This window comes from Scleropages formosus, chromosome 2, assembly GCF_900964775.1.
Source record: "Scleropages formosus chromosome 2, fSclFor1.1, whole genome shotgun sequence".
In the NCBI taxonomy this organism is placed as follows: domain Eukaryota; kingdom Metazoa; phylum Chordata; class Actinopteri; order Osteoglossiformes; family Osteoglossidae; genus Scleropages; species Scleropages formosus.
Window position 1 is genome coordinate 34,661,891 of NC_041807.1, and position 27,773 is coordinate 34,689,663.

General features: G+C 46.1%; 2 protein-coding genes across 3 annotated transcripts in view; both read right to left on the reverse strand.

The window, feature by feature from the left end:
- Window positions 1-4,986: 4,986 nt before the first annotated feature.
- tnfrsf9a (tumor necrosis factor receptor superfamily, member 9a) lies at window positions 4,987-11,152 on the reverse strand. Its single transcript, XM_018750641.2, has 7 exons — window positions 10,969-11,152; window positions 9,064-9,180; window positions 8,420-8,557; window positions 8,144-8,216; window positions 7,920-8,032; window positions 7,599-7,733; window positions 4,987-6,718 (listed from the first exon to the last, which is right to left on the reverse strand). The coding sequence occupies exons 1-7, from the start codon at window positions 11,102-11,104 to the stop codon at window positions 6,597-6,599; spliced, it is 834 nt and encodes a 277-aa protein (XP_018606157.2). The 5' UTR covers window positions 11,105-11,152; the 3' UTR covers window positions 4,987-6,596.
- Window positions 11,153-19,957: 8,805 nt separating this feature from the next.
- LOC108933485 (segment polarity protein dishevelled homolog DVL-1-like) overlaps window positions 19,958-27,773 on the reverse strand; it is a 37,224-nt gene continuing 29,408 nt past the window's right edge. Inside the window, exons 11-16 of one of the 2 annotated variants that reach the window (XM_029249740.1) lie at window positions 27,640-27,717; window positions 27,373-27,507; window positions 27,053-27,220; window positions 26,752-26,970; window positions 23,091-23,128; window positions 22,029-22,062 (exon numbers count right to left, since the gene is read on the reverse strand). In XM_029249740.1, coding sequence (XP_029105573.1) covers window positions 23,124-23,128; window positions 26,752-26,970; window positions 27,053-27,220; window positions 27,373-27,507; window positions 27,640-27,717 — 605 coding nt within the window. In that variant the 3' untranslated portion in view covers window positions 22,029-22,062; window positions 23,091-23,123. Of the gene's footprint in view, window positions 22,063-23,090; window positions 23,129-26,751; window positions 26,971-27,052; window positions 27,221-27,372; window positions 27,508-27,639; window positions 27,718-27,773 lie in introns of both variants that reach the window. The other variant, XM_029249739.1, reaches the window with a different exon arrangement.

Genomic DNA, 27,773 nt, shown 5'->3' on the forward strand with positions numbered 1-27,773 from the left:
TGTTAAAGCTACAAAATTTCAAAGATATTGTTTTCAGTTTTCTTTCTGTGAAAGTGAACATATTTCAGTAGCTGTCATGGCTGTTTATGTGATGAATCAGTCAACAATCAGCATTGAGTAGGAGACCGTGGATGTGGCATTTCATTTTCTGCAACATTATTGTACACTTAATGGTGGCAGTGGTGCAGCTCAGCTAGTGGTGCTGCCATCTCACAGTGCCTGGGTAGTGTTCTGCTGTGTTGGCATCGTTTTCCTACGGGTACTCTGGTTTCCTCTCGCAGTCCGGAGACATGAAATTTAGGTGGATTGGTGATGCTAAATGTCCTGTAGTGTGTGAATGGGTGACTGTGGCTATATCCTGCAACGGACTGGCGTCCTGTCCAAGGTGTACCCTCCTCGGCCTTGCGCACGATGATTCCAGGATAGGTTCCTGTTCACTCAGGACAAGCGGCTATTGAAGGTAGATGGATGATCAATGTACACTTAGTTTAAATGTTGCGTCATCTTAATGAAAGATAAAAAATGTCCTATGAAGGACTGCTGTCCCCTCCAGGGGTACCCTGGCTCACATCCTATGGTTCCAGACACAGAGAACTTGAGTGACAGATGTAAACAGAGTAAATAAGTGTTACAGCAAACTTTTAATTCATTTTGGATTTATTTACTTAGCAGACACTTTTCTCTAATGCGATTTCCAATGAACTCTATGTAGTGTTATCAGCCTACACACCTTATTCACTGCGGTGACTTACACTGCTAGATACACTACGTACACTGGGTCACTCATCCATACATCAGTGGAACACACACACCATGGGGGAACCTGAACAGCATGTCTTTGGAGTGTGGGAGGAAACCAGAGCACCCGGAGGAAACCCACACAGACACGGGGAGAATATGCAAACTCCACACAGACTGAGTGGGGATCGAATCCACGTCCTCTCACACCACCCAGGCGCTGTGAGGCAGATTTCCTGCCCCGGTGTTGTTCCTCTGCTTCTGTCCCAAAGCATCCCAAAGTGCAGTGTGGTGACCGTGCTGATTGTTATGGACGTTTGTGTGTGTTCTGTTGTGGTCCCTGCATGTGAACCTTATCTCACTCTACAAGCTGTTGGTTGGAGTGCTGTCAAATATTGTATTCTTTCCTGTAGCATAAACAACATTTCAGAGGGGGATTTCACATAGTAGGAAGTGCCCCATCACTGTTATCTAGTTATGGAGAATTTTCCCCAAGACAATCAGTCAACATTTCTTCCAGGAATAGCCGACTGCTGTAAGGAAGCTGATAGTATTTTCGTGCTGCCCAAGCTTTCACATTCACTTTAAGAAATTCTAGAAGAACCGCCGGTTTATAAAACTGCCAAAGTTTCTTAATGTTCTGTTTTGTTGGGTGTGAATATTATAAAGTGATATGAGCTTGATGATGATTTAACCAGTCAGTCGAGGCCGACTTTCGGTCACTTTATGCATCATCATTAGTTTGGTTGTGATCCATAATCCGTAATATGAGTGTAGCTGCGTATTATTTGGGTCACAGCATGGTAAGATGGGTAGTGCTGGGTCTCCTGGGCCGTAGGTTTCGACATGGGTGTGAATCCACCTTGGTCTCTGTGACATTTGCATGTTCTTCCCATGCTCCTGTGATGCTGTAAATTTCCTCTGCCTGCTCTGGTTTCCTCCCACAGTCCAGTGACATACTGTTTCATGTGACCTGGTGACCCTAAATTGCCCCCAGGGTGTGTATGAGTGAGTGAGTGAATGAATGAGTGTGTGTCACTGCCGGACGTACCACCCAAGATGTACCCTGCCTCAGCCCATATTCTTCCAGCATCAGCGCTGGACCCCCACAGCTCAGTTTAGGACGAGGTAACGGAAGAACGGGTGCTGTCTTTAAATCGCCTAATTTCTGAAACATTTAAGTTAATGAAATTAGTTTGCGTAAAAATGCTCATTTGTGCTTTAACCAAGACCATTTTATAATAGGTACTTTTAGTACAGTTACTTTAAGGAACCGCTTTATAATGGTGTGCATTTACGTTGGGGATTTACGTGATAGAATTTTCTAAAATGATAGAATTCTGTTGCCTGATTGGGGATTTTGCTGATAAATTTGGCCTTTGAGTCACGTGAAAAACTTGCAGCGTTTCTTTTGTTTTGCAAGCATTTCCGTGTCACAGCGATATGGAATTGTCCCCTTAAAACCAGACTTCGCGAAGCAAACCGGTATGTATCTGCATTTCCTTGTGACGATCCAGGTTTCCTGTAATAGACCGTTTAAAGAGTGCGTAATTTTCTGGCAGTCTTCCGGTCCGTGCTGTATGCGTTATACATTTATGCACTGATGCATCGTCTTCTAATACGTCCCAAGTACTCTACCCCATATTGACAGCACATTAACTTCGGCTGATGACTTCCAAGTGCGGAAACTAAAACAGTCACAGATGCGCTGTGTTGCAGTAATAAACACAATCTGTTTTAAATGTGATTTCTGTAGGGAGAGGCTGCTGACATCTGTTCCGACAGACAGATACACAGGAAGTGCCCATTCGACCGACTGAGACCTTGAGATTTGGTGCTGAGCAACACTTGCCGTAACCGGCAGTTACACGGCACCCAGATGCTGCAGCCCCTGCTGAGTCAACAGAATCTGTCAGACAAAGCGTCTCGGGCCTGACGCCTAACTTAGGTCTGAGTCAGCGGATCAGCCGTCACCTCTCTCGGTTCCAGCGATACCTGCTGCACTGTGTCGTGACTCACCCAGGCGCACTGAAACTCGCCGCAACAGAAAGCGGTTTTAGTGCGTGAACTTCCGTCGCAGATTTCCCTGGAAGGATGCAGCGGAGGAAGGAATAGGCTAAAATAACCCTGAATGCCAGTGAGTGTTACTGAGATACGTTGACGCACATAACCCGAATTCTTAACCGTTCCCCTGTGCATATCAGTGAGCTCAGTTCCTGGCTGGGATCCCGAAATCTGGTTCCTTGCCGAGGTGGAATTCCACACAGTGAGTATTCACCACAGAGGAATGTATAGTAAAAGCAAGCAGTTTGAGTTATTATGGTCCACCTGGACACGCTTGTTTGGTACAAACTGGACAGAAGAGTGAAATCAAATCAAATCACAGTGTCTTACTTGTCCTTACTTGCCTGGGATTTGCTCCACGGCGTTTCCCGATGAAACCGAGTGCTGCTCGGGTGTATTCGAATTTTTTGACCTGCACTCACCACTTGTTTTTCAAGTTTTTTGGAAACGCAGACCTAATAAAACAAAGGAGTCTGTGTGGCATTGCTGTGAGAAAACGCTCCGCAACCTGATATATGTCTCCCGGCAGACAGGATACCTATTGAACAGGTCTTGATCTGTGCATTTTTAGCAACGGTGACTCACTCCGGTTTTTAGTTTCCATTCAGGAACATCTCCCATGTAGCGGCACACCTTCTTCGGGAGAACGTGAACTAGTGCAACAGCTGTAACTGTGACGAGCACCGAAAGGAATCCAGTGACTCATTTGAGCGCTTGGCTTCATTCACGCTCCCGAACGAGAGAAAGAACGATCTGTTCACGACTGTTGGGCGAAAGGCAGCGTGTCGGTTTCGACGGTTGCTTCATGTGGACTTTGCACAGCAGGTCAAGTTTCGACCCATCGACCGTCATCGTTGAGGATGTGTTCCCTACCTACAGCGCCCAGACAATGTGTCCTTACAACGCTCGGCGAACTGTTGCCTAGCAGCTGTTTCTGTATCCGTGCTTCGCGAACAACAACATTACTTGCAGAAAGGGAAAATGTGAATGAACAAGGTCATCGTACCTTCTGACTGCTCTCACTTCCTGCTGCAAACCACAAGGGAGTGAGAACTTCCCCATAAAGGCACGTGATATTTCGCTGCTACCGAAGCGCCGCCGCTAAATACGAGCACGGCAACCGTTTCCATAAAATTTCCAGCTGCTAGGATTAAGTCGGCAAACATCACGTGAACACGCTAGCAGCGCTAGCCAGCCGCACGGGTTCGAGCATCGCGGATTTTTCCTGAGCTCAGCCTTTAGTGCTTCAGATAGCGGGTCTCCGAACGCTCGGCGGAACTGCACGCGGCCTTAACTGCAACCTCCGTCTAGCAGCACTTCTGCACTCGCGCTGCACTGTACTTCCTTCGAGGCAAACCCCACCTGTCGCTGCTGCTGTTGCAACACTGGGAGGCTTACGTGCTCTGCGTCAAGCTCGCACGAAGGGATTCCCTCTTAACCCAGTGTTGGGATTTCACCAAAGCACCACCCCACCCACACGATGCGTAATACCGTTCAGATAAGCGCAAAGTGGGTTAAACCGGGGAAAGCTGGCGTTATCGGAATTTCTCGGCCGGCGACCGGGGCAGTGGGCGCACCTCACAACTGAGGAGGATGATGCTCGCAAAAATGTCACTGTGGTTTTCGTTGCCTTTCGACGCCTCTAGCCCACAGCAGCGCGCTGCTGTCACTCACCCACTCTCACGTTGACATGCGTCACCAAGCTGGATGTGTGCGATGACAGGAATTTTCTGTTGCCCCCTTAATTCTCACGAAAGACTCCCACCGCTCTGCTCATTTGCCCCTAAGAGAAGTGATTTCAAAGAAGTGGAAGTTCACACTAAAACACAAGCCTGTCCTTATGAAAATGGTTAATGCTGCTTCAGTTATGCTCTATTTGTACATTCACAATTTTTAAATATTTTACGCGTATTTAGAATAAAGGGAAAAAATACATACGCCAGCAGTAGCCCCTCGATCATCTTACTTCCGTTAACCTGCGTAGAACTCCCTTTTCTACGTTTATTTGTTCCGCTGGCATTTTTCTCCAAGGGGACTTAAAAAAAAATCCAGCTTCCCGCAACTATTTAGCCATTTAAACAGCTGGGTGATTTTACTGGCGCAAAATAGGGTAAGCACCTTGCGCGAGAGTACAGCGGTAGGTTAGATTTGAACCTACAACCTTCAGACCTGAACGCAAGAGCTCCAACCGCCCCGCTATCGGCTGTCTCTTTTTGCAAGCCTCATCAAGCTCACTGAGAGCTGCTAATTAAATGTCCTAATACTGTAATAAATAGTCATCCATAGAGACCAGACTGAAATCAATAAATCATCATCACTTCCTTTTGGCCCCGTTTCAAAATAAAGTGAGGAAGTTGGATGTCAAAGCTTTTCCGAGATCCTAGGACACTTGTTTACACAGATGACTCAGATCCGATGCGTGCGTAAACGTGATTTGTACAATGAGTGGACATTTGTAAAGAGCGGCGCTAGTCACACGAATGTGTTTAATCCGAACAAACATCCCACTTTGAACACACATTAAGAACTGTTCATCTGCGCTTAGGAAATGTTCTGCGTTTGGCTCATTTTCAGGGCAAGATGAAGACAAGGTCATGGGATGTTCTTCCCGCGAAAGTTTGGGTCAGAAAACACGCCATGTGGAAGCCATAACAGCGATTTTTTTTACAGAAAACATCACATCAAGTATTTGTTCCTGCCCAACAGAAAAAGGAAAAGGGTCTCCCAGCACTGTACGCATGACCGGGCTAACGGAGGGCAGAGATTTTCCTGACCCATCACTACGCTCCTTTTGAAAGCTCCTAGCAGCCAGAAACTCCAGGGAAGAGAGCACTTGGATGGTACTGTATTACCATAGTAGAGTCACAGTGCTTTCAGCTGTACAAGCTGCTTGCGCAGGCTTAATGAAGCATCTCTGGAAACAATTCAGGCACAATAACCATTCATCGTCATGACTGCACGAGAAGGCCTGTCACTACAGCCTTGCGTATCGCACACGATTCCACGAGCGAGCGCAACCTTGGCTTGTCTGTTACCTGTCTCCTTTAAATACTAGCAGACTACTAATAAGGCACAACACTTGACCTCAAAATTTTAACATTCATCATGCGGGTTACAGTCACATAACAGGCATAAAAATTAATAGTTGCAACAGTTGCTTTTGACTCCATGATTTGGTTATTTCAAATGAAGGAAAGGACTGAATTAAAAAAAAAAAAAAATTAATATAGTGACATGAGCTCAGCATTTCGTTATGTATCCAAGGATAGCTTACGACTGCTGAATCGACGCCATCCACACGTACAGGCATCCCTCCATTTATGAGCTCACTTGCTTATTAAAGGGATCCCTCTTTATCTGGACAATTTCGTAAATTGCGGGACTGCAGTATCTTATTGACACTGCGCTCTGCTGCGTGGTTGCAATAGAAGCCTATACTGCTTCTGTTTTTCTAAGGATCTTGTACATAGCTAGGCTCTTTTTCCCATCAAATTCAGTAAACCATCATGTTACATGGGTAGTGGTGGATGGATGCTTAAAACTACATCCATGCACGTAAAACCATTGTAAATGAGGCCTCCAATCTGAAAAAGTTAAATACATACCTAAAATATATACAGAAGAATTTTCTCAAAAAGAAACACATCTTTAGCAGAGGTATAGTGTACAAAATCATGGAAATAAGAACAGGAGAATGTCGAGGGATGTCTCATTGCGTGTTGTTGTAGTTGTCTTGCAGTGCGGCGAATGGGTTTCACAGTGCTCTTGCAGCGAGCCCGAGGCAAAGGTCCGGGTCACACGGACAGGAGGGTCTTCTGCGACTCGTCAGAGCTGATGGAGCCCATGCTGCCACCCTGTTCCTGCTCCGGCTGACCGAACTGGCAGTTCTGGGGGTGCATCGCCTTACTGGAGCCCTCTGGGGGGGGGTGTTGCAGACGATCAGTCAAATTCACGTCTGTAAAGTGCCCTTTATACACGATCACCCCAAAACATTTAACTCGTTAAGACAAAGCGTGGACACTTAATTAGACTGTTCGGGTATTTTTTTGGCGTGTGCAAATGCTCAGGGTTTCTTTGCTAAATTGCTGCCGAGAAAAACCAAGAAAACATACTACATATGGCTATTTGGATATTTATAAAAGTGGCGGGGAGTATAAAACAACACTAATGGCTGGTTCAGCTACACCAGTCAATTAGAATAAGCAAATACGAGCATACCGTCCAGGGCAGAATACATCACAGGTCACAGTGCATATATTGAGCTTATGTATACCGTACTAAAAATATGTGTTTCTTAGAATCAGTAATGGGACTGATATGCAGGAAGTGAGAATTAACTGAGACCACTAATGTATTGACTATATAGTGGTTTATATAGCACTACTGCATCAGCTTCCATTAAACTGCGAATGAAAAAAACCTGAAAATAAAGATGTCCATTAAGGTTGCTGTTATTGTCTGAGTCTATTCAAGCAAAGTGATAACCCTAATTGCTCATTGCGTGTGTGTGTGTGTGTGTGTGTGTTTGTGTGTGTGTGTGAGAGGGAGTGTGTGTTCTACTGCTGTAAAGATGAGTGATTCACTGTAGGTAGTGTGTCTAGCACTGTAAGTCATTGCAGGGAAAAGGCGTGGACTAAATACTAAAGCGAGTTCATGGAAATTGCTTTGGGGAAAAGTGACTGATAAATGAATAAGTGTCAATGTATTATTATTATTATTATTATTATTATTATTATTATTATTATTCCAAGAGCTTTGTCCAAAGTGACCTTCAGTGCTGGATTTACAAGTCATACCTGTTTGCCTCTTTTCAGGTGTTAATGTTGCAGTTTTCTTTTTCATATACATCTTGCCCATGAGGAAGCAGGTCGGCAACAAGCCCAGACAGAAACAGGCAACTGCTATCGCCACTACCATCATTCCATGCGACGCTAAAGAGGACAAGGGACATGCACAGTCAGCACCGACTTACACGGGAATAAAAAAAGTGACACTGGAAAAAACAGCAAGATTTCAAATCGCATTCTGTTTCACACCACGTCAGGCTCCCAAGTCGAAAGAACTCCGCCGGTGTCAAACGTAACCTTCGTAGGTACGGATCACACAAAACACATTACCGGTGTCTTTTGCGGATGGAAAATTCCCTTGGACTTTTTTCGAAACGCTGCCGCAGACGATGTCCGTTTCTGCGGTGCCATTAGCCGCAATCTGCTGGTCTGGCTGAGGGCAGCTGGAGAGCAGAAGCAGCAGGAAAAGGTCAGCGGAGGATCCATCGCAGGGGAAGTGCAATAGCAGAGGGCGGGACACACGCTTCATGTGTGAAGCTCTGTCGAGATCTCACCTTGTGCTCCACGGAACGCACTTCTCGTGGATCTTGTCATTGAAGGTGCCGTCAGGGCATCGACGGCAGGAAACTGCAAAACGGCAAAACACCCCGTCTACACATTTCTTAATAAGAGGAAAAATACGAGCGCTTCTGGCACCCCGACAAAGGCAAATGTGAGTGAGAGGTTTCCCAACTGCGCTAAACACATCATTATACACTTTGGCTACATCCAGATGTGTAATTACGTGCAGTGGCTCCGGAGAGACTCGCAGGCTGCGAGTGAGGCCTTACATGGATCCTTGGGCTCGAAGCCCTTCCCACATTCCTCGATGCAGAAGGAGCACTCGGCATCCCCGCAGCGGTTCCCCGCCTTGCAGCCGCACACCGCGTCCCTGCTGCTGGTGCACGACTCCTTCAGGACATGTGGGTCTGGAGCGGACGTTAGACACCAATATTTCATAGAGGCAGCAGCACCGACGTGCAGATCCAGCAGAACTTGCAGGGCACGACTGGAGGAGTTCTGCTCAAGCTCAATAAGGACCTCAGGTTCCCCAACGATTCTGCTCAGTACGTATAAACACTCTTCGTCGAAACCATTCCACAAGATAAGGAGGAAGCAGCTGCAACTGACTAAAAACATCCTAGCGGATTCTGTGAGTTGTGAATTTGGGATTTACAAAAAAAAAATCTGCCTGCAAAGAAGCCTCTTTTGCCTCAAAGCCTGTGACACCGTAAACAGGAGGAAACTTTCTACCAGGGCTCTTGGAACTGGTCTCCTCCGCATGGCAGTTTGCACTGTAGTAACTTCTAATTTTTACCATTTCCAAGTGTTTAGTACACTAACAAAGGGTCTTTGTGGAAAAGGCCGCACTGACCTTGGATACTGTACATTCCTCAGAGTGAAAGAAGAAGGGAGCAAAAAAACTGTGGAATACCTGTACAGTCTTTGCACAATTTGCAAGTGTATCCAGCTTCATCGAGGTAGGTTCCAGTTTCGCAAGGAACACAGAGCCCTTCAAGGTCCACGCCGCACCTACTCAGCAGGCGATGCCCTGTTAACAGACATACAGCGGGACTCAAAAGATGTGGCTACAATAACAGAGTAATTAAACCTTTTAATCCACCGTACACCGGCTTCTCACTTTACGCACGCAATAGGGAGCCAGCAAAGACATGTCTGACACTCATTTGTTTGAAATCCAAAGTTATTTTTACCACTAAATCAAAGCTTAATAACACAGATGACACTTGATTAATATGCGGTTCCGTAAAGCTCTCTGATATAACCAGAATAAAGGAAAAATATTCTATAACACTTAAAATAGCTCAATGAAGAGTACATATTTCACTTTCCGAACCGCTTGTCCCATACAGGGTCACGGAGCCTACCCGGCAACACAGGGCGTAAAGCCGGAGGGGGAGGGGACACACCCAGGACGGGACGCCAGTCCGTCGCAAGGCACCCCAAGCGGGACTCGAACCCCAGACCCGCTGGAGAACAGGACCCGGTCCAACCCACTGCGCCACCGCACCCCCACGAGAGTACATATTAAAACTGAAACTAAAAAGGCCATTGTCGTAAAACTCCTATTCCGTGCTAATTGTGAATTTATTGCATAAACATCCACATGCTGTTAACAATCACAGACACTTGGGACACATTAGACACGCTGCGAACACTGTGGGAGCAAGGTGAATTAAAGTGGTCCAAACACCTATTCTGTTTGGGTGTCTTTTACTGACACCTACTGGTTGGTTGTGGAAGCGCAGGTGGCGTCCCTTTCAAAACTGTAAATTCAAGATTACATGTTTTCATTTAGCAGATGCTTTCACCCAAAGCAACGTCCAACTCAGCAAAAACAGAAGTACATTTCACCGGCAGACAGAGAGAAATGGATGGGATGTGTGATTAAAGGAAGTCTGGAGAAAGAAGCAAGTGAACTGAAAATCTCATAAACTGGAAAATATATTCCTGAAAATCCATAATATGACCACTGGTAGCTCAAGGAGCCACTCTGAACCCCTGCTCTCAGAGGCTCTTACAAGTAATGACTAGGTATACATACTGTAATTATGGTTGTGTCACTCAAGTCTTTTTTCTATTGGACATGTTCTTTAAAAAACTCTAAAGGGACCATGAACCACAACTCTCAGCTGAGTAAGTACATTTACACTTAACTATATGTTACACGCAACCACACATTACATTCACATGTATGCTGCCTCATGACTTTACTACCTTTCCGTGTTTTCAGACCTATTTCCCAGCATCACTGCACTCCATTATGGTGATTAAGTTGTATTCATTGAATGAAAATGCAAATTTAGGAATATTCACTATCTTTCTGTAATTTAGAGAAGGGCATTCTTACAGTTTAATCTTTGACTGAATAAAAGCATGAGAAAGAAATAATAAATATATGCTTCCTGATACAAATAAATTTGCAGACAGTAAAAATTAATCAGTCAGGGTGAAAGTCCAATGCGAGCTATGAACAAACAAGCAGTCCAGAGTTTAGACTGGGAGTTAATATATCTCAGTCAGATTTGCTGGAGCCTGTAAATCATTGTCATGAGGGAAAATTTAATGTGCCATGCTAGTTCAGCTGAATTTTCCCAACTCATTAACGAGCTGTATGAATGTGCACGCAACTGTAAACTGAGTAAATGGAATTTTTTTTAATAGCCAGCTGCTGCCAGGAAACATGAAAATACTGCTGTGTGTCTGTTTGTGTGAAGTGTGAAAAACATGTCAGCAGATTCCGATCATGTGGCACACGAGAGGCTATGTGCATGATAAGAAAGCCAGTTGCGTGAGAGCGTGATGTGCAGCGACCCACCTGGAGAGCACTTCTTACAGCATACTTTGGAATCTTGGCTGTATTTTTCTGCGCATCGGCTCTCGAGACCATCACCGTTGGTCAACCAGCACCGTGCCAGAAGAACAGCAATCATGAGCCTGAGTACTGAACCCATGTCTGACTGGTGAATCTTCCTCAGGGTGGCGGACGACTGTGGGGGACCTGGTTAGAGCTTGGTATCCTGAGAAGGTGGTGTCAGCAGCCACAGTAAGGACTCTGCATACTTTACACCTGCAAAAAAAAAAACTCATGACTGTGCAGGAACTCATCATTCTTTGTGCTTTATTACTATATAAACACCACAGTGGCAGCAATTCAAAGTTAGGAGCTGATTATTTATAACACGAAGATCTGGCGAGAAATCTGTGAGAAGAGTTAACTGTGTCTTTAAAGAGTGGAAAGCGTTTAAAAGGGACCGAGCGGTTCGCAGGTGAGGAGCGTATCAGCGACAGGTAAGTATCTACCTGTCAGTTACAGGCGAGTACAACTAATACAGTAATAATGTACAATGCGACGCCCCCCCACCATGGCATTACCCCCACTTCTAAAAATATGCGTTAAAGGATTTCAAAGGTTCACATGATTATATAAGTGTTATGTATGACTGCAGCGCAAGCATTAGAAAAGGGAGCACAGCAAAATAGCTATGCGCGTGTAACGACGTGGGGGGGACTCACGTGTGGCCGTCTTCTCTCACGATCGGGCATCGGCGAGGTAGCGGGGACACTGATGGACACGCGTCTGCTGCTGCTGCGATGATGATGATGGTAGCGACGATGATGATGACAGTATCCAAGCTGCAGACTCCGAGAGAGCATGGTTTATTAAGTGGGACTGTGGAGGCGGAGCTAGCACAAAGCAAAGGACCGGCCCTGCGGCGTACCTCTGCGCGCGCACGCGCGCACTTCTTCTTTACGGGCGCACGCGACCGATCCCAGCTATCAGCCTTCGAATGAATGATCCTCTGCTTGGACATGCGGCATAAAGTTTTTATAATTTCTGATCTTTTTTTTTTTTGTCTTTCATAATGTTTTCTTACAGTTCATGCGGTGTATGTAACAGTCACAGTGTAAATCACCTTGGATAAAGGTGTGAGCCAAATAATACGGGGGCTGATCGCTGCACTTGACTTCGCTTCGGAGAAACGCGTGTGCTAAACAAATAAACTGAAACTTGGTGCAAGGAGACGTACGGTACCGTGTGAGATACTCGACATAACAGTGATTTACCCGTACATCAATTCAGGGTAAATGCCTTATGGAGGGTACTAGAACTAGGGATTCGAACAACCAACCCAGTAAGGAGACAGCTCTCAACAGAAAGGAAAGACTCTTCTTCTTCTTCTTCTCTCTCAGACGAGAGGAAAGACTCTTCAGTTACCAAAATTTACCGCAGAAAGCAGTGGAACTCGGCTGCAGTCAAATGTGTGAAAAGGATGGATATCCGCCTTGTGGTCAGAAAAACAAAAAGTATCTGACAGCGGGTAGCGTAGTGGTTAGAGCGACTGCCTTTGGACCCAAAAGTTGCAGGTTCAAGCTCCGGCTCTGGTACCCTGCATTGCCCCAGTAAAATTACCCCGCTGTATAAATGGGTAAATAATTGTAACCTTAACACAGTGAGTCTCTTTGGAGAAAAGCGTCAGCTGAAAGAGTAAATGTATCTGTTCGTGAAGTATGACATCAAGGTGAACGTGTACTAATAATTATTACTGTAGCGCACTACGCTCTGGGTTCGGATGGGGCGAAGAAGGACGTACAGGCAAGCGTTCATGACCAACGTTTATCCCGGATGCCTTTTCACACATTCAACTGCAGCCGAGTTCCTGCTTTCTGCGGTAAATTTTGGTAACTGAAGAGTGTTTCGTCTTCTCCATCTGTCTCACATGGGTAGTAGTGTTGATGGCTGTCTCTTTACTATGGGTTGGTTGTTCGAATACCTCTCTAGTACCCTATGAGCTCTTTTCCTCAAGGCTGTCCTTGCAGCCTGCTTGATGCCCCTCACACCCTCTCCAGCCTGTTGCCAAACACAGTCACCATCTTATATTCCCCATAAGTCCCCCCACTGGTTGAGCACTTAATTCCATTTTTCCCATAATTCCATTTTCACAATAAACACATTTTTCCGCTGAAGCTCACGGTAACGAGGGTCGTTACATTATTATTATTATTATAGCTTTAGCGGGACAGTTAGTACCGTACTGGGTAGAACTACTGCCTTTGGACCCAAAAGGTCGCAGGTTCCCATCCCACCCACAGCTGTGGTACTCGCCAGCAACCCTAAAATTATTCCTGCTGTATAAATGCTTAGAAGGAAAACGTCAACTAAATGAATTATTCATTTTAATGAATTAATTATCTTGTTCATAATTTATTAAACACACTCCGGGAACACGGAGGCACAGCTGGTAGAAGCGGCGCCTTACGGGTTCTGAGCTGCTCAGGTGGGGTGGGGTTCGAAGCCAGCTCACGGTGTTGGGGTGGGCATTGTACCTATACCTCGCCCCTCCACCACAGCTCTTTTCCTTTTACCTTGGAAATAACGCAAGTCGTATTAGGGGCTCCGCTGGACCGCATTTCGATCCATCCCAAGAAGAGTTAATACCTCGTAAGGGACCATTTCGAACCTACGTATATCCCATTACTACGTAACTTATGAAGATAAACACACACAAGTGTATTGTCTATGTGTGAAAACACCACTAACCATCTAGGACCTAGGTAGGTGCACCTTGAAAGCCCGTCCTTGTGTTATCAGACAGAAAGCCCCTTTTCCAGGGTGCTTTGTTAACAAATGACATCTCGCTACATCTAGTCACTTGGTGCGTTCTGAAAATCCCACCCTTCGGAGAAATTCCAGCAGCCGGTATTAGCGCGAGATTAATGACTTAATGAGTATAATCAGCCATGGGTACGGCGGCGGGCTCGTGGCATTTACTCATCGTGGTAAAGTCAAAGTTCACACGCAGGTTAGCCTTAGGACTAATTTACCACCACTTACCAGCATTGACCACAGGCGTGAGCGGAGTCCATAGCAACCCTGATTTTAATTCGTTTTACACTCGCTTTAGTTTAAATCGCTTCCGAGGGGCTTTCCTGCCTTCTTTGATGAAACGCATATTATTTTTAGTGCGCTGTTTGTATGGCGCAGAATGATCAATTTCTCTCTTTTACGGCAAAGAAGGGGCTTTCTCTCTGCAGGACCGAGAGAAAAACAAGACATTAAAATAAGTAGGTGCATTTTGCGGTTATTTACACTCGCAGCGAAGGAAGAAGACAGTGTGTTGTCTTGGAGCGGCTTTCGGACGCCAGGTGGGTGGTCCCCCCGGAGTGGACCACCCACCGGAGACACCGTTAACTTGAGGCATCGTTAACGAAAAACAAACGGTCACCTGAACTTCATTGCCCGCATCACCAGCATTTGCTTACTATACAAAATAAAGCTTTTTTTCCCCCACATTGTCATTGTTCCTCCACAAAGAGCGTGACACACACACACCCCCCACCACCACGACGAGTCCACATAAAAACACCCAGCTGCAGGACTTCAGCGCAACTAAAGGGGAAAAAATGATTTTCATAAACACAAACAGCTAACTGACATGCAGAAGTGACAGATACTTTCCTGCATCACAAGACTGTCACCCAGTTGGTGGAAACACTCACAAACACCACATTGCCACATGCCGGTGTCAATGTATCACAATTTCACGTGGATCATTGTTTACTACTGTCAAACAGAAAACAAGATCCGCATTTACAGGAAAACAGTGCAGAAACTGAAAGGGAAAGCAAGCAGAAGCCCGGAACCTTTATGAAGTTGGTAAAATAGCACTTAAACACGTTAAGAACTGTTATTATTGCTTGGCACTGTGACATATGACATTAACTGTCACACAGCTGTATTATTGTTGAGTGGCAGAGAGGAATGGTGTTGAAAGTATCATCCTGACTGTATAATGATGTGTCACAGGGATATGTCAACATGGCCCCAAGATGAGCAAATATAATACAGTTACATCTGTGTAAAGCAGCTGTCACCCTCGCGTGTGTTTATGGATTAAATATCACCGTAAACTTTAAAGGTGCATGAGTCACCATGGCATAAAGGCAGCAAGACCCAAAGCCTGATTACAACAAGACCTCCTTGTTCTGCGCTCGATTACTGACTTGGGGCGGGGGGGGGGAATCTCCAAAAGTGGACAGACAGCGAGTGCCGGTGTCCGCTGTCATCCTGGGATCACGTTGCTTTTGTTTCGGTTTTATAACCTCATTCGGACCGTCGGGCACCTGGGTGATGTTACAAAAGGTTATTTCATAAAGTATTACATACGAGACGAGGAAGTAAGTGCGGGGAATTTTATTCAGACAGCAGCAACCAGGCTAAGAGAGAGAATGCAGATTCAGTTTGGCTGATGATGTACGAGCAGAGAAAAAAAAAGCCACATCAAGTCTTCATTTAACCTCCCCAGCAGAGTAAAATGACACCGCTGTGGTCGTGAATCACTGGATTGTGCGCGAATAGGACAGACCAGGGTAAAGGCCACATATGATATGATCTTCGCACAACAAAGCACGTCGCTTTTCTCCATCAGCACAAAAAAAAAAAAAAAAAAAAAACAGAACAGCGCGAGCATCGCAGTGTTGCGCAACGCGCCGAGAAGGTGAGCGCGCAGTCACGAGTGACGCGGAGCCGCTCCGTCTCTCCCGCTTGCGACTCGCGCGGCGCACTTGTCTCGAGCCACGTCGTCGCGCGGCGACGCGCTCCCTTCCCGACGACATCGTCGCGTAAGCAGCAGCACCCCGCCCCACCGCCACCCCCTCACGTTTTCCGTCAGAGGAAGCGAAGAACCCACCGATGAGGGAAAGAAACCGCGAGCCGGCGTATAGGCGAGTGGGAGGGGGGGGGAAGAGCTGCTCGCGAAGAGAAAGTGCGAGGGCCGAGACTGAGCGCTGCCACTCGAGACTCGTACCCGGGACAGCGGGCCCCTCGGAGCCCGAGGTCATAGCGAAACCTCCGGCCTCATCGTCCCGCGCCAGAGGCCTCGCACCTCCTTCCTTCTTCGAACACCGGCGGCCGCATCACTTCCAGCTAAGCGCTGGCTGGCTCTTTGAAGGAGTCAGTTCCGGCACCGGCATACGTAAGCTGCCTTATAATAATATAAGGAGCACCGTTTCAACACCCAGCAGTGACCAGAAGGGACGTGCCGCTTCACCGCGTCTCCCACGTGTGTCTGTGTGTCAGTCAGTGTGTCAGCCCAACTGCTGAAACAACAACACCCCACCGGCATAGTCACGTCTAGGGGAATTTGAAGGAAATGCAAACGATGTGTGTAAAAAAAAAAAAAAAAACATTTAAAAAAAGTGTAATATCCTCATTTGAGTAACATGTCAAGAATTTTTTTTTTTAAGTGGTATTTATATTTACCTTATATTTATATGTAGGTCTCTTGTATTTAATCTCTTTTCCTTAAGTACATTTTTTTGCCCCTTTTTTGCAACTGCGAGGAAATACCGTATTTACTCGAATATAACTCGCCCTCGCGTATATCTCGCACCCCGAATTTTACTCTACGAAAAAAGAAATTAAGTTTCGCATATACCTGGCACATGATGAGAAAAGTTTGAAATTGGAAGAAATAGATAATCAATGTTGTTACGGCAGTTTCAGATATTTTGGAATTCGGTTAAGGAAGAGAATCAGAATTTAAACAATGAATGGTCGGCCTGCCTTTCTTGTTGAGTCGCGCGATCGTATTGTAACGGATCTCAAGTCTTGTAAATTACCGGTAATTTTTGCTTGAAATGGAGAAAGGTTCAAGTCACAATGCTGGTTTTAAACTCAAAATTATCGATTTCACAGAATAACGCGGCAATCCAGCTGCAGGGCGCGAGTTTACAGTGACAGTTTTAATATTATTGGCGTAAACAGAAACTTGCGTTATCGTAAAGCACCAAATAAGTCTAGAAGAGAATTACATAAAACACGTACGGTATGGACGCTTTCTATGTGAGTGTTTGTTAAGTGTGTGGAAAATAGCTACAAAAGAGCTGATGCACAGCAGGTGGACAATCATGCAGTAAAGTAATTAATGAAGGAAAACCCCTTGTTATTTTGTGTTGTAACTACTGTTAAGTAAATGTGTTAAATTGGATGTTTTAATTGGATTGGGTGATATTTTAGCACAGATGAGTATCAACTGTGGGGCTCATCAACACAATTTTACAAAAAAAAATAGCTAACGATAATTACATCGCCATAAGATATTTCAGAAATGAATTAGGGTTGCAAGGGGGGAGGGGGGACTAGTATTTAGCGACACCATTCTCAAAGGTGATGTACAATAATGTGTTTGTGTACTAAGCTTACACTGATTTACAGCTGCATATCTTTTACTGTATCAAGGGCAAGAGCAGGGAATCAAACCCAGGTCTCTCAAGGCAACAGCGTTAATTACTGCACTATATACCTACACACACTTACATGAAGTTTTTAAACACACACATTTACATTTATTCACTTAGCAGACACTTTTCTCCAAAGTGACTTACAATGGATACTATGTAGTGTTACTAGCCCACATACCTTCTTCACCATGGTGACTTACACTGCTAGATACACTACTTACAGTGGGTCACTCATCCATACATCAGTCAAACACACTCTCTCTGTGTCACACACATACACTGTGGGGGAACCTGAACAGCATGTCTTTGGACTGTGGGGGGAAACCAGAGCACCCAGAGGAAACCCACACAGACACAGGGAGAACATGCAAACTCCACACAGACTGAGCAGGGATCGAACCCACGTCCTCTCACACCACCGAGGCACTGTGAGACAGCAGCGCTACTCGCTGTGCCACCGTGCCACCACACACAACTGGCACAAAATAAACAAGGAAACTGTCTGAAAATGCTGACCTTTCGAACAACAATCTGAACGCTTTATATATTTTCCACTATGCTGGCCAGCGAAGAGCCATTAAAAAGGATAAAAGACTCCCAGAGCTTTATATGATGTTCAGTCCTAAGTTTTCTTCTTCGTCTTCATTTAAATGTCATGTAGTGATATTTTAGCTGAACTAAAAAATGCAAGTTACCCAAAGGGGGGTGGGGATCACTGAAGTGATTCCGATAATCGTCGCCACATCTCCTTCCTACCATTCATGTCTGGGCTCGGAGGCAGCGAACAGTAACAGCAGGCCCTTGCTGTGGGACCTCAACACATGCCGCAGTTCCCGTCTTGACTACAAAGCAGAAACAGTGAATGGGGCCCCATTGGGCATTCAGGCCCCAGTACCCAGCATCCTGTGTGCGCATTCCGCATCACCCACTCCGGCACTCCCCCTGTAACAGCTGCACAGAGCTCTATGGATGCTGTAGAACCTGTTCCTGAGACCTGGCATTTCCTGATGTTTTTGTCATGTCTTTAACATTTACATTTATTCATTTATTCAAGTACCTTGCTCAAGGGTACCACAGCCGGAGGTGAGGCTCAGATCTGCAACCTTTGGGTCAAAAGGCAGTAGTTCTAACCACTACACTACCAGCTGTGCTCTACCAGCTTTCACTTTGAACTCCCCTTCACTAGATGGCAACAGGAAGTACTCATTTACCACAGGACTCCAACACTTTTAAACATTAAGTTTAGATCCTTCTTTTCCCTTACAATGCTTAAATTTCAGACAATTTTTCTTTCTCCCAGTTCAGCCGCACGACCTACTTTCTACCTCTCGGAACGCAGCACCCATGGCGGCTCCGAAGGGGCGAATGTGTACACGCTCCTCCCACGACCTGCACACTTTAGCCATGTACTTTTTACTCGGTGGGCTGCAGGTTTCACTTTCAGGTGTGACACACTTGGAGGAGAGCACTAACCCCATTAGTTCCACCCAAGACCTTGGAGGTTCCCCACGGGAGAATTCCAGGCAGCATCACCACCCCAAAGCCATACTAGACGGTTTCACTACAAGCAGGACGACGGGCTCATAGTTCCCTACCGCTTGATCTCCATTTCACCATGGTCAGCACAAAATAAATACGTCATTTAAATTTATTCAAACACGTCCCATTACCTTTTTGCTTCAAACACACTATTGTTCCCGGCGGTTTTACCGTTCACACGGGACTTCTTACGAAGCTGAATTACTGCGAACGCAAGCGAGAAAGATACACTTCTTCAAACTGCAATGGCCAAACCACCTTAACCACAGCAGATGACCCATCCTGTGTTATTTAGTTGGCATCACTGAAGCCCACACCTTCTCCAAGGTACAACAGCAGGGTCCATCCTGGGACTTCATCCATGAACCTTCGATCACACGTTTGTTACCTTAGCTTAACCACCATGAAACATGGGGCTCAGTGATGACGACGTGTTATTCTAGTATGAGGTCTTGACGGTGATATTTTCCGTATAGAGTTGCTGACCATTTGAGAATGGCTATCACCTATGAATATGAATGGTACAGTAAGGGATTAACGTACACGTACGTTATAAGGTGGCAGCACTGAGTTTTAGAAATTCCTGGATAAAAAGCCACTCAAACCTCTTGACTTGTGCAGCAAAACATGAAAAGACACGGTAGGTATGTGCGAAGACCACACGGAACTTCCCACAGCGCTATCTGAGCTCATCTGTCTCCTGCAGCCTTGACGCCGCTTTAGAAGAACACGCTGCGTACACACTCCAGGATGTCCTTTATTCTTCGAACAAAGAATATTCAGAAATAAAAGAATGCAGAAGAATTTAACAATTTTGGCTGATGAAATTGTTTCAAAACCACAATCATATTCACCTGTATCCAAACACCATTTCCATTGCATCAGTTTATAAAAACTGCAAGACCATATCTTTGAACACACACACACACACACACACACACACATATACTGCATACATACATATACATACATATGTATATATCTTTATCGTAGATATATAATATATTCATATGTACAATTTTTTAAATCTTCTTCAATATTAAAGAAATAAAAGCAAGCAAAGCTTGAGAAACAGTGTTTCATACCAAAGGGCCGGATAGTCACATTTAGAAAGTGCTCAATAATTTAGAGTGCCAAAGATGCTTTGCTGTAGGGTCTGGGCTGAGGGGCGGTCACATCATGTATTTCCCATCTAATATTTAAAACAACTTTTTTCAAAAGTACAAGCAGCACTGCCTGATATCAACACTACATTGGTTATCAAAATCACACATTATTATGCAAATTTTTTTTGTTTTCTGCTATCGCTATGCTACACAATGAAAGGCGTTAACAGCCAAGGGGGGCTTCCGTCTACACACACTCTACATCGAAGAGTGCAACACACAACCCTGGCCACCACAACCTTTGGTTGGAAGTATGTTGGTCCACATTCATGGGAGCCAGGTGCGGGTGGGGGGCAGGGGGGTGCGCGGTTCTCCTAGCTCTCCTGGTGTTGGACCACGGTTCGCCTTGGGGGTCTGTGCTGAAGCACTGCAGCCAATGCACAACTTTGAAGCTTTTTTGTGCTATACAGAAAGCTTTAAAACTTCTCTTTACACAAAGTGTTAATTTTAACTCTTCCATACATTCTACACACCGGGTGGGGGTTATAAAGTGGGTCTGTGTGCGGGTAGCTGCACAGGTCAATGGTTGAGGCTGTGCGAACTGCTACCGTGGGCGCTGCTGCTTGCCTAGGCCACGGACTGATTGTCTGTCTGTCTGTCTGAACACTGCAAAACACATCTGGACATACAAATGAATTACAGCTTGCGAAGGCAACACGACACGAAGAGAGGACCCATCCTCCAGGGTGCATGTTTGCTGTCAGGAAGAAGGTCACCGAGCTATGGTAGGACTCAGCCAGCACTACAGAATCCCGGGTTCTGTATGAGCGCCTGTCCAGCAAACGCACCGTCTCGCAGGGCGTTGTTCTCGAGAGGGAGCACTCCAGGCATTCCTCCTGCAACGGCAGCGCTCACTCCTTGCAAGGCCTGCAGCTTCGCAGGCAGACGTGCCGTGTTTCAGCGGGTCGGCGCTGCTCCTGCACACCGCGGTCAGCCCAATTCTCGAGGGCTTGGCAGGGCACCAGGTGACGGTGCTGGAGAATGAGGTCATCTCTATGTTTGTGACCATAAACCCAGGTCTCGGGAGACCTCCAAATCCCCGCCATCCGGGTCTGGGGATTGAGATCCAGACCCAACAGGGACAGGAGGAATCAGCGATACCACTCAAGTCAGTCACAGTAGAAAGTCAGGCTCACAATCCCATTTGCATTTAATAGCGATCAGAAGCATGAGCTGGTGGAGCAGAAAGGTCACTGGCACTTCCATAAAACCCGCAGCTATGCAGTCATGCAGAGTTTCTCCTTGGTTTAGTATACGTTTGCAGTTCTGAGCGGATGGCAATGCGGGGGGAACAGTGTCCCACTTCTCATGGAAGTGGGGGGTGGCAGCCAGGTGGTTTTCAGTGGAGGAGGCAGACCCCCTAGCCTGTGCTGCCCTCTGTGTGTGTGTGTGTGTGTGTGTGTGTGTGTGTGTGTGTGCGTGCGCATTTGAAAAGGCACTGTCCAGTCACATGATGTCGACAAAGAACTCGCAGGGGTTGCCCATGGCGTGCTGGAAGGACTGGCGGCTGGCGGTGAGCTCTGGGGGAACGGCTCCCAGCTCGCGCACCGGAGGCGCCCCCGGGGGACTCCCACCTGCAGAGGCACCGGGGGCCAGCCAGGCCAGGCTATACGGGGGTGGCAGCCCAGGGGGCCCATAGGAGGAGGCGTGGCTTCGCTCACTGTGGGTACAAGAGGGGTGGCTGTGCTGAACGAAGGGGGCGTGGCTGTATGAAAAGGGAGCGTGGCTGCTTGATGTATGGGCGTGGCTCCGGTGAGACTGCGTGTGGCTGTAAACAGAATGGGTGTGGCTGTGACTTGAGTGGGTGTGGCTCAATTGGCTGGCAGAGCATTCGCCCTGCCAACCCCCCCGCGTGCCCCGCTCTGATTCGCTGCCCCCGCTACCCGTCGACTTGCGATCCTTCTCCCGGGGTGAGGCCCGTCGACCCTTTCCTGCAGTGGGGTTGGAGCCGCTGCTTCTGCTTCCTGCGAGGTGACACAGAAAAGGGTGTGTGTACAGTGCTGTCATACTTACTGATTCCACTCATTTCAAAAAGCTGATGACTGTACAGACAGTACTCTCAGAATGCCCGTCCCTCCACCACTGACCCTGAAACCATTTAAAAAAAAAAAAAAGAAGAAATAAATAAAAAAAAAAATTTTTCAAAGGGCGTAGACTCATTTCAATACTGACTGTTTCTACGGAAGAAAAAGAATGACTAATACCAAAACAACAAGACATCTGCCTGACAATATTAAAGGTGCTCAACAAATGCCAGTACCAGTGAGAACAGAGACTGGAAGACTGTCCTGTGGACATTTCGTCAAACAAATAGACAGGAGACATACTAATTCGTTCTTCCTCGGTCACAAAAATTACGTCTGCTGGTTTCCCCTTTTCATCTCTCTCGCCTGGCTTCCTGCAGCTGCCCGTATCAAGCGCGAGACGCTGTTTATGACCTACAAGACAGTCAACATCTGCAGGACCTGGTCAGTTCCTACACCCCAGCAACAGCACTACACTCCCTGTGGCCACAAAGTTGTCCCAACTCACAAGGGGTCCAAAATCGAAAGCCTGGCGGATTTCAGCTCGGTCCCATTGTAGTGGAACAAACTCAGCTCCTTCTGTCCTTCAGCACTGCTAAATTCCTCCAAATATACAAGAAAGGTCTCAAAGCATCTCTTCCAGGCTCATTCGGCCAGTAAATTCCTGACGTCTTTGTAAATTATTCCAATACCACTGCTATCATTAGACCCTCTGGAAAGTTCAAACGTAAGTGTGATTTATATTCAAGTCCCGTTCTCCGCTACTTGTGATGGCGGCAATAGGAAAGAGGAAAGATGCGCAGCCGGCAGGGGGCAACGAGAGGATGGAAGAACGGTGGAGGGATTACAGTGGAAAGCATGATCTGGGATCCAAGGCAGATTGAGAGACAGAGTGATGGATGGTACAGGGGTAAAGACAGAGATGGAAGAGAGAGAGAAGGGGAGGGGAGGGAGGGTGGCTGGCTTACCGGATCCCCAGACTCCTAGGATTACCTCCTTCATCAGTCTACCGTTGCCCAGCAGAAACAGAGGGAACAACAAGTTACAAAAAGACGAGCCCCGTGTGGTGCTATTGCTCCTCTTAGAGAGAAGGGCAGAGAAACCGCCTCTTCCATGCCCCCTGCTGCCTCCGCGCACTAAACACACTCACCCTCACACAGGCATATCACACATGTGGTGTCCTGGGATGAATGAGGCTTAATTGGTGGACAAGCACCTGCTGGAGTGATCATGGCTTATTCTGTTTTCCAAACGTACAAAAGATGAAAACGAGCAACGGTTTGTAAAGACGGTGGACTGCAAAGTGAAACTGGCGGAAGCACAGACAGGAAGAGCAAGCAGTAACACACAGTTGCCGGATCAAGATATGCAAAGACACCCAATTTCAAAAATCAGACACCCCCAGATTTGCATGTTGTATCATCAGCTAAAGGGCTGCAAGCTAAACAGACAGCGAGCGCTACGTTGGACTGAGAGAATCAAACATTCCTATAAGGAAAAGCCATCATGACGGGAAAGATAAGAGAGAAGCTCTTGATTGATGCCAGTTATGCTCAGAAACCGATGAACTGTAGGAAAGAGGGAGCCAAGAAAAAAGCTCAGAAAAACTGAGGTTGTGCTGCGTTTGCCATAACATCTCATCTCTTCCCAATAATGTAACCAATGGGTGCATCCAGTTCATGGCCAGATATGATATGACATGCCAATCAGTTTAAATGATAATGCGTTCAAAGTATGCTTCAGGAGCTCAGAAACACATTGACCTGTGCCACATCTGCACAGTCTTTTTTCCCCCCCCAGTTTGTAAAGAATAAATGCACCGTTTTGGATCGGACATTAAAGAAATTTGCATTACTGACACTCAGAAAATGTGGCCTGAATGACTGACTGCACAGAAATAAATGAGCTGAACTTCCAGGACAGTTAGAGAGCAGAGAAGAAGGACGACCCATCACCTCCAAAGCAACTGAAGATTCAAGATGCCTGTGGGGTCTATTCTGACTTGAAGCATGATCCTCGAGCACCTGTGCGGGATTTCACCACTTTTCAGCCGAGTATTTCACGCTGGCCAGATAATAAAGCCACACACTGAGAAAAGGTCAGCGGATATTGTCCTTCTGGGAGATTTTCATATGCAAAACCTGTTGCACAATGAGAGTTCCATTGTATTACATGAACATTTTATATATTATTAAATACATCTATGAAACAAAACTGTCTAATATATTTTAATGGTTAGTATACAGCAATACGCCGTCTCCTCGGCTTAAAATTCGGACCAGAAGCCTGAGGGAAGTTCCAAGTGTCGAGCGTCTTTTTCCGACGGATTTCATTAACAGTATTTTTTAAAATTTCTTACAGCTATATCCAAGACTTTAAGAGAAACTAATCCAGTCTTCCTTAGTATAAAGTGAAATTTGTTTCTGAAGATCTGTCCATGAAGAAAATTCTTGTAAAAGTACTCATTACCATTAATTTAAATGGAAATAAAAACAATGCGTTCCTGAACCACAAAACGTTCACCTATCCCCCCCCCCCACCAAGTATGCAAAATTCCTTCCTGACCTTCCAAACATGGAGCAAATCTCATCCAAACCATGTCCATAATATCAGAACTTCTGTGTACACCTTTAAATCCAGGCTAAGGACCCATATATTTGGAACTGCTAACAAACAACAGACCTGCTCCTTTTCCTTTCCCACCGATCATTTGCCTTTCCATTATTTTCCCTTTTTACTTTGTTTTATTCCGCTCCTCTTGTGTGGCACAGTGGTGAAGCGGGTGTTGAAGCTTCCCGCGCTGCGATTTTTAACAAGGGTTTGAATCTGGCTGTCTGCGCAGAGTTTGTTTACTAGTCTGCATGAGTTTCTCCTGGGCGCTCTCGTTTCCTCCAACAGTGCAAAGACATATTTCCGGTGAACACGATGACTGTAAATTTCCAATAGCATGTGCATGTGTGATTTAAGTACGTGTGATGGCACCGCGATGGACACGAGCGCAGTCTAGGGTGTGGCCCGACTCGCACCCGAATGGACAGATTCCGATATTCTTTTGTTGCCGGAATTTTCTCTCTTCTCGTAAGTGGATGATAAACATGTCAGCGTTTGTCTAATAATTTTCCGTAACTTGTTTAATAATGGAAAAGCCGTTATGCAGCTACCCGCGTGACGTATACTGGCTCATATGGCGGAACAGACGTCACTTTGGAGAAAAGCATCTGTTAAATGAATAAATGTAAATTTTTCAAATTGCTCATATTTACTGCTAGATTTATAACAGTTAAGGTTTTTTCCTTTATTGTAAAATACTGAGAAGCTGCTTTGCACAATACAAAACAAATGAACCAATTGTGCAATTCTTATATCGAATTTAATCACTCATAACCCCTCTCTCTTGAGCTACTGGTAATATTTGGAAGAGAAGAATGGCAAATCACATTGTCATTTGTAATGATACTACCTTTCAAGAGAAATCTATGGGTTTCATCACTTGAAATTAAGTAAGGCTTGCTTTTGCCATCGTTCATTTTCTTGAACTTTAAACGTTTCACTTTAATGGCTATTTATTATTATTGACAATAAAGAGTCTCTAGATTTCTCGGATGCTTGCGAGCTACTATGGGTATCTGAGAAAAGACGTGTGCAGGAAAAGTCCCCCCATGCATGATTTTCAATATCACCAAGATATGTATTTAGAATTTAAATGCCTATTCACCTAAATCATCTTATAATTATTATTACCTCTCAGCCAAAAACTATAAGTGATAATATGAATGATATACTGCATAAGACCTGCTTTCGGTTACCACGGAATTCCTTACTGAAACAGCAGACAATGACTGCGCTCAGAAATATTTTATGATTCAACCCGCTGTGTCACTCGTGCTCTGTTTTTGTGAAATCCCTTAAGTTTACAAATATTTAAAGTGCAGCCGTAAACAGAGTAACCCACTACAAATTTGTTTGATTTATTTTGTCGTTGCCATACTGATTCAATTTAACTGATACGTCACTGTTAAGGCAGAGGACTCGCATGTCTGCGGTTTGTTAAATGGAGAAAAACCACTTTCTCGAAACCGAGGATGATGTTGCGCACATGCAGGTCAAGTCAGTATAGACCTCTGGAAGAAGAGAACACTAGACAATAGATAGATTTGGACTGATACAGCAGAAAATCATCCGTTTCATCATTGTGCCAAACTGACCCAGACGAAATGTTCATGCGGAATGACACGGGCACGCTTGGATCAGAGCGCTTTCTCACATGTATGGCAGACAATGCGGACATACAGATGCATGTCTGCTTGTGATGTGGTATGATACTGGAGATGATAACATCAACACAAAATACTGTGACACAGTCATAGTGTAACTGAACATCATTCAGTACCTTTGAGGCAGCAAAACCAAAGTCAGCAAAAACACCCTTTTCAAGATTTAGGGTAAAACAGCATTTTTGGTAGAGGTGATAATTTACTGTCACAGGTGCACATATTTGGACATACTACTAAGGCAAACTCTCTAGGGTAATAACATGTCTCTTATCACCAAAGTTGAATGTCAGAATAGACTGCAGAGATGGTGTGAGCCTGCCCCCCACAATCCCCAGCCCACCCCAGCCCCACTTACCCTCGCTGTGCTGACTGCCTGCACTGCCACTCTGGAAGCTGTGGCAGGGGTCCGAGTAGCCTGGTGGGAAGGTGGAGGGTGTGCTGCTATACGGAGGATACGGTAAGGGCTGCCCCCCTATAGGCCAGGGGTTGTTGGCAGGTGGGGGTAGGGGAGCCAGGGAGTCCTGCTCGGAGCCCCCGCCGCTGGAGCTCTCGTTCAGGTTGAGGGATGCCATGTCTGAGGGGGGGGGGCAGAAAGAGCCCGTTAGCATCATGTCACCCTGGAGCACAGACGCACACGGCGCAGGAAGGGGCCGTACTTTGGCAGAGGTCCCCGAAGGTGTAGTAGCACTGCTCTGAGAAGGTGATCTTGTTCACCGTGTGCCGCAGGTAGCCGTGCTTCAGCAGACTGCTGGCATACTTCCTGGCGTCCCGGCGGTCCTTGAAGCCATCCACCCGCGAATATAGCCAATCCACCACGTCAGCACCTGCAATATATCTCAATGCTACATTTCTGTAGAACATTTCTAGGTGCTGAACATGTTTGACCACAATATCCTCATCTTGATTACTGTCAACGTAACACTTGATTCTTGACGACTTCTTTCAGCCCGTAAAGATTTCTCCCATCCCCCCTCACCAATGACAGCGTTGGCAATGGTGATCTTCAGCCACATTCTGTCCCGGATCTCCAGGCCGGAGTCTGGAAGCTGCATCACCTTCACAATGGTGGCCATGTCCGTCTTACTCACAGACAGCGGCAGGTCGTCAAAGTCTAAAAAGAAATTTGGGAAAGCCGAGGACAGCAAGATTACCGTGCCCCATCCGTCAAGGTATCTCCCACGATATTAAGCTGACGGAGCTTCACCTACTGAGTCGTGGCTCTCCGTGCACACTCAACACCTACCATAGTGTGGATATGGCCCGGTGAGCGCCGTTGTGTGGGAGATCCAGGCAGCGGGGTCGATGGGCCTCACTGGCTCAGCTGCAGAGGTGCACACATGAGCGCATACAGACACGCACACAGAGCGACATACGGAC